Source organism: Pelophylax lessonae (genome assembly GCF_965119305.1).
Source record: "Pelophylax lessonae genome assembly, chromosome: 3".
Lineage (NCBI taxonomy): Eukaryota > Metazoa > Chordata > Amphibia > Anura > Ranidae > Pelophylax > Pelophylax lessonae.
The window spans coordinates 400,362,498-400,375,833 of record NC_138770.1 but is presented as its reverse complement, the minus strand read 5'-3'; the positions used below and the strand labels follow the sequence as shown (position 1 = coordinate 400,375,833).

The 13,336-nt window shown below is 40.8% G+C and overlaps 1 protein-coding gene across 1 annotated transcript in view; it reads left to right on the top strand.

Moving 5' to 3' along the window:
• Positions 1 to 13,336, top strand: part of LAMA4 (laminin subunit alpha 4) — a 159,583-nt gene that overhangs the window by 126,660 nt on the left and 19,587 nt on the right. The window contains exons 25-29 of the mRNA XM_082250251.1: positions 3,963 to 4,134; positions 4,249 to 4,380; positions 4,639 to 4,778; positions 7,443 to 7,578; positions 10,061 to 10,198. Of these exons, the coding sequence (XP_082106377.1) occupies positions 3,963 to 4,134; positions 4,249 to 4,380; positions 4,639 to 4,778; positions 7,443 to 7,578; positions 10,061 to 10,198 (718 nt within the window). The remainder of the gene's footprint in view (positions 1 to 3,962; positions 4,135 to 4,248; positions 4,381 to 4,638; positions 4,779 to 7,442; positions 7,579 to 10,060; positions 10,199 to 13,336) is intronic.

Here is a 13,336-nt window from a genome sequence, read left to right as displayed (position 1 = left end):
TCTTTCCATAGACAGCTTTCAGGCAGAAGGCAGCAGATTTTCCTCAAGAATTTGATGGTATTTTGCCCCATCCATTTTTCTTCTGTCCTGACAAGTGTTCCAGTTCCTGCTGCAGAGAAACGCCCCCATACCAGGATATTACCACCTCCACGCTTTACTGTAGGAATGGTGTTATTTGGATGGTGAACTGTATTGGATTTCCGCCAGACATCGTTTGGTGTTGGGGCCAAATAATTCAATTTTAGTCTCATCTGACCATAACATGATTTTCCATGTGGCCTCAGAACCTTCAAGGTGTGTTTTGGCAGAGCTCCGTCATGACTGCATGTGACCTTTCTTGAGGAGTGCCTTTTTTTCTTGCAACCCTCCCATACAAGCCACATTTGTGGAGAATTTGTGATATTGTTGTCACATGCACACAGTGACTTCTCTTTGTCAAAAATTCCTGCATTTGCTTCAGAGTTTCTGCCTGTAGGCCTCTTGGTAGCCTCTCTGACCAGTTTCCTCCTGGCTCTTTCATCTAGTTTGGAGCGACGTCCTGATCCAGGGAGGGTCTGTGTTGTACCAAATACTTTCCACTTCTTACTAATAGACTTCACTGTGCTTCTAGGCATTGATAAAGCCTTTGAAATTTCGTTGTATCCATCTCCTGATTTGTGCCTGTCCACAACTTAATCCTGGAGATCATTTGATAGTGCCTTGCCACCCATAGTTGATTGTTTGCTTCAGTTGCTCTACCAGGGACTGAAATGCTCAAGGAAAGCTCTTTTCATGCTTAGCTAATGAAAATGACCACAGCTGATCACAGTTGAAAGTCATATGGCTTTGTGCGCCATTAAGGTGATTAGCTACACCTGATTGAGTTTACAATTCATTTTTAGGAGAGGGTGATCTGTTTTCCAACTCGGTGATTCTGTTTTTGAATTTTTTTTTTGTGACATGTTGGTGTTATATCTTTCACTTTTTTTTTTCTAAATACAAAGTAAATACAGCTAGATAAAACAAAAAACAGTGTCTGTCTTCATTTCAGATGGCTAAGCAACAAAATGTGATTATTTTAAAGGGGGGTGATTCTTTTCTGTGCTCACTGTAATTGCCCTGTAATCTAGTTTTCATGAAGTTTTGTGTTTCTCTGCCTCCTTGTAATCTCCTTCATGAGCTCCTGAACCACTGCTTTTCCCCCTCACTTCCATCTGTTTGAAACAAACAGTGGACGTTAGCTGCAGTCGTGAGTATTGCTCTATGCACACTACAAATCCCACAGTCCATTTCAGGATCAAGTAAGACAGGGGGGATATGTTGCTACTTTCAATTGGACCATAGAGAACGAACATACCTACCCTCTAACATGAAGCTGGATCAGAGCAGCAAAAAAAAAATAATTGGAGATTTGAAAGGGGCACTTAAAGCAATAGAAGGTATTTTTTGAGTTAAGAATACAAATGTAATATTATTTTTAGCCAAAATTTGGAGTCGCTTTAAATTCTACATAAATACCATTTAACCACTTCCATACCGCAGTACGTCATATGACGTCCTGGGATTTAAGTGGGGATATCTGAATTATGCCTGCAGATATAATTTTTTTTAGCTGGCGATTCCCTGCATCATAAGAAGAATCATAGCCGCTTGATCGTTCTTACAGTCGGCGGGGTGGAACATCCCCCCTCCCTCCGCCTTCCAGTGCTTCTACCGGCTTGCCAGTGGGATCGGCGAGTCGGAGAAGGAATCTGCCTGCCGTGGAAGTACACCATAGAGACTGCTGAGGACCAGATGGTCCCCGGCAGTGTCTATGACTGTCGGAGGCCGGCCTGGGTGCGACTTTATGACATTACTCCCGGCCTGGCAGTTGTCAATATTGACGTGATCTTGGCTGAACAGCCAAGATCGTTTTTTTTTTTTTTTGTTTCAGGCTTTCCAGCCTGTAGGACAGATCTGAGGTATTATTGACCCCAGATCTCTCCATAAAAAGGACCTGTCATGCACTATCATGCACGATCACTAAAAGTGATAAAACAAAAAAAAAATTTAAGGGAAAGTGTAAAAATAAAAAAATAGAAATAAAATAAACAATAAAAAAAATTTAAGTGCCCCCGCCCCCGCATGCTCGCATGCAGACGCAAATGCATGTGCACATCACAGCCAAATATGTAAACGGCGTTTAATCCATACATGTGAGGTATTGCCGCAAACATTAGAGTGAGAGCAATAATTCTAGCCCAAGACCTCTTCTGTAACTCTAAACTGGTAACCTGTAAAAAATGTTAAAGCATTGCCTACGGAGATTTTTAAGTACCGAAGTTAGCCTTCATTCCACGAGTGTGCGCAATTTTAAAGCGTAACATGTTAGATATCTATTTACTGTGCGTAACATCATCTTTTACATTATACATTGTATTGGGCTAACTTTAGTGTTGTGTTTTTTTTTAATTCATAAAACTGTTTTTTGTTTTTCAAAACAAAAACGCGTTAAAAAAATTTCTGCGCAAATACCGTGTGACATAAAAAGTTACAATGACCGTTATTTTATTCCCCAGGGTCTCTGCTAAAAAAATATATAATGTTTGGGGGTTCTGAGTAATTTTCTAGCAAAGAAATTATAATTTTTACATGGAGGAGCGGAGTGCCAGAAATGGCCCGGTATAGAATTGGTTAAAATGTATTGAAATTTAATTTAAAAATTAACCTATAGAAAATAAGCCATTGTTAACTAGTAAACTCAGCCCCAGAGAAAACTTTTTTTTTTTTTCCATTTTAGTTTTGGACAATGTGGGGAATAGTTAGAATCTCCTGTTCCATGTGACAGGAGTGACCTGGACAGGAAATTAGTGGAATTTTAGTAATGAGTATAGAGACAGCATTAAAATCCTGATAGAGATTCTAAGCCTCCTTTGCTGTACTAGACAATAAGGCTAGTTTACTAAGGAAGTTGTGAATCTTCGCTAATAAACCTGTGTCAAAAATGAAGAAAATAATTTGGGCTTAAGCTGTGCTTTGAATACATATATTGTTTTAAAGAAAACATTTAATTCAGATGGTGACCATTACCAACCAACGCTGTCACTTTTTTTTTTAAATAGAAATATAGTTAACCCCAGGTGTGTAATATGCTCCAAGCAGAGCCAAGGTAACTAACTGGTTAAACCAAAATCTGTACTGAGAAAGTATGGAAGCTGCCATTGATGACCATTACTACTGAAAATACTAGTTTCTGGACTCATGGTGATCCATTGGCTTCAGTACTTTGTGTCCCAGATCTAGAAACATATGCAGATTAGGAAGCCTGATTTCACTCTGACTTTTTTAAATTGTATTAGGCCCCTTTCACACATACAGTCTGTTCAGTTCATCAGTTCAGTCACGTCAAAATGTATCAGTTTTCCATCCGTTTTTTAATCCGTTTTTCATCCGTTTTTCGTCAGTTGTTATCCGTTTTTCATTCGTTTTTCATCAGTTGTCATCCGTTTTACGTCAGTTGTTATCCGTTTTTCATCCGTTTTTCATCAGTTGTCATCCGTTTTTCATCCGTTGTCATCCCTTTTTCATCCGTTGTCATCCGTTTTTCTTCCGATCCGTTTTTTTTGACGGATGAAAAATAGGGCATTCATCCGTTCAAAAAAACGGACATTGACGGAAGCGGATGAAAACGGATGTTAACTGATGATCATCTGTTGTCTTCCGTTTTTACACAGAGATGCATTGATGTCCGTTTTTCATCTGTCAACGGATGGATGAAAAACGGACAAACGGACAGCATGTGTGAAAGGGGCCTAATTGCAATCAGGCAACTAGCATTTTCATAAGCAGCACATCTATGGCAGGGTCAGTATGTTTTTCTTTAACCACTGAATGCATGCCTCCATCACCAATACCAATATAACACTTGTCAACACCCTAAAATTGCATGTTTATGTAAAAATGAATAAAACACGATACACCTGATATCCTTTCATCTGTCTTAGAAATAAGTTGGCGTTCACTCAAAGTCGAGCAGCAACCTACTTCTTTGATGGCACTGGTTATGCTGTAATACGCAACATAGAAAGAAGGGGGAAATTTACTCAGGTTACCCGATTTGATATTGAAGTCCGAACACCTGTGGACAATGCTCTTGTTTTCCTAATGGTTAATGGCGTAAGTATCAGAATTGAATAACATTTTGAACTGTAACTTTGTGGTTAAATCCCACACTGTAAACAATGCTTCATATCCATGTCATTGAGTAATTTTTATACTCCTTACTCCCAGACAAAATTCTTTAGCTTGGAAATCCAAGATGGCTACCTGCGTGTCTTGTATGACTTTGGCTTCAGTAAAGGTCCCGTACTGCTGGATGACTCCATGAAAAAAGCTCAGATCAATGATGCAAGATTTCATGAGGTATGGTGTTTCATGATTCAGTGGCCAGAAAGAGGCACTGATTTACAAATATAATGCTAAAGATTTGTTAGTTAAATGTAGAAAAGCGTGGGAAATATGCACTGTGCAAGTGATTTTAGCCAGCAAGAATACAGAGAACATTTATTTGTTTATTGCACAGCATGGTAAAGCATGTTTATTTGAAAAATATGTTGATAATTTGCACAAATGAGGCTCACAGCTTGATCACAGACTTTATTGCCAAATTTCATTTCCCAGATCTCTGTAATTTATCACAATTTCAAGAAGATGATCTTGGTGGTTGACAGAAAGCATGTGAAGAGTGTTGACAATGATAAGACACCAATTCCATTTACTGATATCTATATTGGAGGAGCTCCTACGCCCATTCTAGAGAGGTGAGTTAAAAGGGAACTCTAGGCAACAAGTAAACAACAACTATGTTAAAATCAGGAATACAACTTGATGTGTGTGTGTATAATATTATTATTATTATATAGGATTTATATAGCGCCGACAGTTTATGCAGCCCTTCACAGAGTAGACATTACAAACACAATACACTTTAATACAGTAGGAATCAGAGGGCCCTGCTCCTTAGAGCTTATATATCTCTCTCTCTCTCTCTCTATATATATATATATATATATATATATATATGTGTGTGTGTGTAAGCTCTAAGGAGCAGGGCCCTCTGGGGGCTATTAAAATCAGATTGAAGAGGATATATATATATATATATATATATATATATCTATATCCTCTTTAACCTGATTTTTAATAGCCCCTTTTGTGTCCCAGATACCCTTGCTGGACAGGACTGTAGGCAGGCGCAGTTTATGTTCTCCTCTACAGGTGGTGCTCAACCACAGCTGCTCTACATCTCAAGAGGAAGTCCTGAAGGAACCTGGTTCCTCAAGGGTTTCCTGGGTCACTGGGGAAATGATCTGGGTGGATGCTGTTGCCCCATGTGACTCTGGCAGCCATCTTGGGTCAAGCAGAACCTATTCAAGGCTCTGCCTCCCAAGTACGGTGCTCTTGATGCTAGTGGGTAGCATAGGGAAAGGTACATTGTCTGTTAGAAATAGTACTGGCGGTTGGAAAAGGTCCCTGACAAAGAATTGTTCCCGACTGGGCACAAAACAGCCAGGACACATTCTGTCCTTCTCTACAGACGTTGTTGCTCTGGCAGGAACCCACTCTGTTCAAGTTGTTGTAACCGTGAATGCACCTGGCTGGGCAGTCCTCCCACTGGGATTGTTGTGAACTGTAGCTGCATGCTTCAATACAAGTTTTTCATTACATCTGACTGTGTGAATTATTGCCACCGCACCACGCTGCACCCCCCCCCCCCCTACAGGACCGTAGCACAGCTTGGTCCAAACACCCCCCATCCTAAGACAGTTAAAGAGCAGCAGAATACTGATGAGGTCATGCCCCTGCCCCATATTCTCATCCCAGTATGTTCCCTGGCAACAAATATGTGCTACTATTTCTGCTCTTCCCTTACCTAGCATAAGTGCTCTGTACAGGGTATAGCTTCTGGTAGTTAATCAAATTCAAGTGGACATTTCAATTACAGGACAAGCCCTGATGATTGTGACTAACTACTACTAGCTATATTATGACCTGGATAAATGAAAACCTTCACAGTCATCCTGTACATGGGATCACAAGGGACTCATATCAAGGCAAATTTGAGTACTTTACTAGTTTAATTTAAAATGTATTTAATGATTTTAATGGATACATAACTACATTATATGGTATTTATATAAATATGCTTGTAATCCAGATTTACTATAATAACTGCCTGTGCACAGACTTAGTTTTCCTGGAAAACTCCCCACAGTACCTTAAAATAAAGGTTGCTAAATTAAAGGAGAAGTTCAGGCAATCTAATCAACGCTAAACCTGCTCTGTGCCACATTCTAAACCTAATCTTTCTAACACTGTAAAAATCGCTGCACTTACCTTTTCTGCACCCAATCCGGTCCGGTTTTCCAGCGGCGGAAGCTCTATGCGGGAAAGGACCACCAACGGCTGTGAAATGCCTGGGAAGTGACGTCACCCATAGACTTACTATGGGGCTTCCGTTGTCTGATGCCTCTCCTGCTCTCGCCTCCACGCTGACGCCGTCACTGACAGCTGATGCTGGGACTGGACCGGATTGGCTGCAGAATAGGTAAGTACAGTGAATTGTGCTTTGCAGTGGTGGATAGATTAGGTTTAGAATGTGGCACAGAGCAGGTTTAGCGTTAGTTAGGTTTTGCCTGGACTAATTCTTTAAGAAAAAAAACACAATTCTCTCATGGTTGCTATGTATTTCTACTCTCTTTTCACTAACACCCCCCGGTCGGGCAGTCAGTACACCCACAACCATGAGAGATTGGGTCTCTTTTTTTAAATATAGCCCCCTAGATTTTAAAGTTATTCTGGCATTTGTTAGAAACATAAAAACCATGTAACACTAGCAGTCTTTTTGCTGGTGGCAACTTGCTAAAAAGACTACTCACCTAAAATGATGGTGTTATTCACTCGTTGGTCAAGATGCTGCAGAATTTTACTCACCAGAATGGTAGCAGCAACAGAGCCACAACTTATCGGATTGACCAGCGAGGGAGCAATATCATTGGAGCAGATGAAAGTTCTAGCTGCTCTCTTAGGCATCATGTTGTGGTTAAATTGGCACAGGAACGCTAGTGTGACATGGGCCTAAGTCTGCATGGAGACAGTGGGAAGGTCCTGCACTATCATGCTGCCAGTAGCCCTACTCACAGGTTATGAATTGAAATGCCATAATGACAACAAATCACTATGAGCTTCTAAGCTGTTTCTCCTTTAAGTAAATCCATGCTAAATGTTTGAGTTTGAATAAAATAGAACTTTGGTGTCAGTACGTGTAATACTTTAACTCAAATTTGCATGCAAATATTCAGGCAAAACAAAAACGTGTGAACTACAGATTTTTTTCGGATTCACTCATCACTTGTCTATTTAATTTCCTTCAGTTTTAATCTATGCAGGATCCTTAATGGCATTTATTTAATTATCTCCCACAGTATGAAGGCCCATGTGGCTGCAGATATTGCATTCAGAGGATGTATGAAGAGCTTCCAATTCCAGAAAAAAGATTTCAATCTCTTAGAAGAACCAGACACCATTGGAATCAGCTATGGTTGCCCAGAAGACTCCCTTGTAATTGCTCTATTTTATTAACTAGTACTACCAAAGACTAATTTAAACTTACTATACATTTTAATCCTTTCTACATGATTTGGAGGAATTTTTTAGAAATTGGTTCATGCACACTGCTGTTGAACTATGATGTAATCTCATGTTTCTCAGCCACAATATGAAATGAAAGGGCCTATCCACCCAAACGTGTTATTTTAATTATAAGTGAGTTTCTTATATGCCTGAATATGCAAACATTAAGATCTACCTACCATAACTTCTGAAGCTGGGTATTCACCTTCCGGTTATTTTTCATTGAACCAGTGGGTTGAAAGGAAAAAAACGAACAGATCCCTGCATCATCACAACAATATGTGATGTGGGGATCTCTCCCACTGCGCTAATGTATTCTGATAGGTGAACCCCCCCACCCCCCCCCCCCCTCGTCAGAATACACTGATCAGCCCTTGCAGCTATTGGCTGCAAGTGTCAATCAAATGCTGGTTTTCCACCAAGACTGTTTGAGAGAAGACAGCAGTACACATGTACCAAAGGTCACCTGATTCCTGCTGAGTTGTGGGTGTTCCCCTCCAACTTTGTGTCTACTTGCTCCTCTTGATCTATTGTCTGTATAAAATAAATGAAAATCCAACAGGAACAATGTGGACCTCTGATAATGGCCACATTAGGGATGCAGACCAAGGAACAAGCACAAATATCTTACCAACAGTATCTCAAATAGATAACAATCTCCCCAGCAGCATCTACTGCACAAAGCCCCAAATAGACATGGATGAGCGAGTTTTGGGTGGAGGAACTTGACTAGGCTGCAAGGAGACCTGACCTCAACTTGATAGAACACCTTTGGGATGAATTAAGACAGAGACTGCGAGCCAGGCCTTTTTATCTAACATCAGTGCCTGACCTCACAAATGTGCTTCTGGAATGGTCAAACATTCCCATAGACACACTCCTAAACCTTCCCAGAAGAGCTGAAGCTGTTAAAGCTGCCAAGTGTGGGCCAACTCAATATTGAACCCTGCAGGCTAAGACTGGGATGCCATTAACCACTTAAGCCCCGGAAGATTTTACCCCCTTCCTGACCAGGGCCTATTTTGCGATTCGGCACTGCGAGAATTTAACGGACAATTGCGCGGTCGTGCAACGCTGTACGTAAACTAATTTGATGTCCTTTTTTTCCCACAAACAGAGCTTTTTTTTGGTGGTATTTGATCACCTGTGCGATTTTTTGATCATGCGCTATAAACAAAAAAAGAGCGTAAATTTTGCAAAAATAACAATATTTTTCACATTTTTTATATGAAATTCCCCAAAAAAATGTAAAAATCAAAATTTTTTAACATTTTCGACCAATTTGTTTTCTGCTACATATGTTTGGTAAAAAAAATCGCAAAAAGCGTATTTTGATTGGTTTGCGCAAAAGTTATCGCGTTTACTAACTAAGGGAAAGATTTTTGTCATTTTTGTTGTTTTTTTTTTTTAACGAGTAATGGCGGCGATCTGTGATTTTTTTTTGCGGGACTGCAACATTGCGGCGGAAAGATCGGACCCTGACTGACATTTTTGACACTTTTGGGGTTACCAGTGACATTACTGCAGTAATCAGTGCTATACATATGCACTGTTACTGTAAAAATGACACTGGCAGTGAAGGGGTTAACTGTATTGGAGAGGGAGGGGTTAAGTGTGTCCTAGGGGCATGCGTTTAACTGTGATTGGATGTGGCTTGAGGTGTAAGAACAGAGATCAATGGTCCTACATAGTAGAACCGTCTGATCTCCATTCTTACACAGGGAAGAATGACAGGCGGCTTTGTTTACATTAGCCGCCTGCCTTTCTTACGGTGTAACGGACGATCGCGAGTGCCCGGCAGACATCGGGTCCGCCGGGCACACGCGCGGGGGGGGTCCGTGACCGCGCGAGCGTGCCTCCGGCGGCGTGCGCTCGCTCCCTAGACCCTCACAGGCTAGCGACGTAGCCCTACGTCACTTTGCCTGTGAGGGGCTGACTGCCGACGTAAATAGTCGTGTGGCGGTCGGCAAGCGGTTAAAGGTCATGTGCTTGTAAAGGCAGGTATCCCAATACTTTTGGTAATACAGTACATGTAATGCCTTCAGACAACTTAGAATAAAACCGTTCATGCCAACTTGGTCGGTATATCTAATAGTTGTCCATACAGCACAGCATCTATTTACTCAATACAAATGTATTCATATCATGAGTGAAAATGGAAATTGGAGTAGAAAATAATCATTTTGTGGTATTCGGCATTAAAACATTTTTTACAAATTTACATAAGATAGACATGTTATAGTATTATGAGATAATGTAATTCTTCTTATCATTTTTTTGTCTTGGGCTCATGTTACCTTGTGGTTTGTTAAACAAAGAACAAGCAAACATTATCACAACATCAAAATCAACCATATGTTTGGCTGAAGCCATTTTTATAATGAATCTTTGTTATTTTATGTTTACACAGATTTCTCGCAAAGCTTATTTCAATGGACAGAGCTTTATAGCATCCAGTCAAAAATTAGCTCCCTTTGATGCTTTTGAAGGAGGTTTTAGCTTCAAAACCCTACAGCCAAGTGGATTACTGCTCTATCATTCTGAAGGGGTAAGAACTTAGCGTGCAACAAAAATGTTAAGCTATTCAATGAAATCAAACCTATGAAACAAATCTACAAATATCAGTACACACAGGAATTGTGCTGAATGACTGATTTGCATTTGGGTTCAAATGCATCTTTAAAATAGGGCCAGATTCAGATAAAAAATTCAAAACTAAAATAGGAAAAATATAAATAATTCATTTTGTGAAATACTGTATAGGATTGCTGAAATATTGAATGGGGAATTTCTTGTTATCCACAACAATCAATCAGAATCCTTGTGTCGATCATAACACTGCATTGCAGAAATGACAAGAGGTGATCGGATGCTTTGAACAAAAAAATGTTTCTTCTCAGCATACATAGGCCCCTATATGGTTACATTTGCAAATAATTATACATTATAGTTTATCCCTGAGGCTGGGAGAATGCTCAGAGAAGTTTTTAATAGGAATGGTTTCCTAAGTTTAAAAGCCTGTTTGGATCTGTATGCACAGCTCCAGTAAATAAGTAAATGCTTCTCTTACTACTCGTTTATATGAAGTCATTAAACTCAATACATTCTTTAACCACGTCATCCCCAGAAGGTTTTACCCCTTAACCACTTCTGGACCGGAAGATTTTCCCACTTAATGACCAGGCCATATTTTGCGATTCAGCTCTGCGTTAATTTAATGGACAATTGCACGGTCGTGCGATGCTATACTTAAAGAGGAAGTAAACCCTCCTCTGCAAGTTGTACCTAATAGGTAAGCCTATGATAAGGTACCGTTTAGGAGATATTTACCTTACATGCAGCCAGTGATGTCACTGGCGCATGCGTTCTGAAGCAACAGCCACTCGTGCCGTTCCTTCAGAGTCCCGTGCCGTGACCGTCGGCTCCCGGTCAGATGGCCGGATGCTGCGATCCCGGAAGATGGGCGACTGGACATGTCGCCCATCATACAGGTAAGCGGGCGGCACGGCGGGGGCTTGTTCTTAGGTAAGTATTTCATAATGAGCTAGTATGCAATGCATACTAGCTCATTATGTGTTTCTCTTTCAGGGTGAAGAAAAAGAAAAATATGTGGGTTTACAACCTCTTTAAAAAAAAATTGATGTCCTTTTTTTCCCATAAATAGAGCTTTCTTTTGGTGGTATTTGATCACCTGTGTGATTTTTATGTTTTGCGCTATAAACAAAAAAAGAGCAACAATTCTGAAACAAAACAATATTTTTCACATTCTGCTATATAACATTCTCCAAAAAAAAAAAATTAAATCAACATTTTTTTAACATTTTAGGCCAATTTGTTTTCTGCTATATGTTTTTGGTAAAAAAAAAAAAAATCGCAATAAGCATATTTTGATTGGTTTGCGCAAAAGTTATCGTGTCTACTAACTACAGGAAAGATTTTTTACTAGTAATGGCGGCGATCTGTGATTTTTAGCGGGACTGCGGCATTGTGCCAGACGTATCGGACCCCTAACTGACATTTTTTACACTTTTGGGGGGACCAGTGACATTACTACAGTAATCAGTGCTAAAAATATGCACTGTTACTGTATTAATGACACTGGCAGGGAAGGGGTTAACATTGTGGGTGATCAAGGGGTTAAATGTGAGCCTAGGGGAGTGATTCTAACTGTGTGGGGGGGGGCGTGGCTTCTGAAATAACCATAGAGACCTGTGTTCCTATATAGAAGGATCCCAAGGGCTCTATGATCATTCCAGGGAGAAGAACGGTCAGCTGTGTTTACAACAGCTGACTGTTCTTCTCTCTCAGTGGGGAGGGATCACGGGTGTCAGGCGGGAATCGGAGCCACCTACCCCATGCATCAGTTCCTCCGCTGCCGAGTGGGAGCGTGCGCTCGCCCCCTAGCTGCCTGCTCGCGACCGACGTAGACCTACGTCGATTTGCGCAACAGTGCCACATTGCTGCAGTATATAGGCGGCGGCCGGTCAGGAACCGGTTAATGACCAGGCCATTTTTTGCGATACAGCACTGCATTACTTTAACTGAGAATTGCGCTGATGGGGGTCACTGTACCTAAATAAAATGTTTGTCCTTTTTTCCCCACAAATAGAGCTTTCTTTTGGTATTTGAACACCTCTGCGTTTTTGTTTTTTTTCGCTATAAAAAAAAAAAAGACCGACAGTTTTGAAAAAAACAATATTTTTTTACTTTTTGCTACAAAACATATCCAATAAAAAAAAGTAAAAAATCAAACGTATTCATCAATTTAGGCCAATATGTATTCTGATACATATTTTTGGTAAAAAAAATCCCAATAAGCGTATTTTCACAAAAGTTATAGCGTCTACAAACTATGGGATAGATTTATGGAGTTTTTATTTTTTTTATTATGAATGGCGGCGATCAGCGATTTTTAGCGGGACTTCGACATTGTGGCGGACAAATCTGACACTAAGTGACACTTTTTGGGGACCAGTGACACCAATTCAGTAATCAGTACTAAAAAAAAAAACGCACTGTCACTATACTAATGACATTGGCCGGGAAGGGGTTAACATTAGGGGCGATCAAAGGGTTAAGTGTGCTCCTAGGGAGGAGTGCTATCTAACTGTGTGGGGGTGGCTTAACTGAAGGAAGACAGAGATCCGTGTTTCTGCTTAGCAGAAAAACAAGATCTCCTTCTTCCTCTCTGACAGAACAGCGGTCTTGTTTACATAGGCACTCAGCCGTTCTACCTCTCCTGCGAACGTTTGGTGTGTCCCCCCCCAGACTCAGAGCACGAACTTGCGTACAGGTACGTCAGTTCGCGCAGGAGGGCCGCCCTGCAGCAGTATATCTGTGTGGGGTGGTCCTTAAGTGGTTAAGCCTCTATATTTGATGATTGGCAGGCATTTAAAGTGGTTGTAAAGGTATTTGTTTTGTTAAATAACAAACATCTCTATATATATAATGGAATTGCAAAGAGCGGTCCCAAAACGCTTTATCTCAGCTCCCTGGCTCCTCCTTTATGTCCAGTGTCCCCATAGGAAGCCGATTCCCATGGGCACACTTGTGCATGCTCGCTCCTGAGAGTTGGAGCTGCATTAGTTGACACAAACAGCAGTACTCAGCCTTGCCACCCACCCCTCATTACTGGCTTTCTGGCTTTGATAGACAGCAGTGGGAGCCAATGGCTCCCGGTGCACCA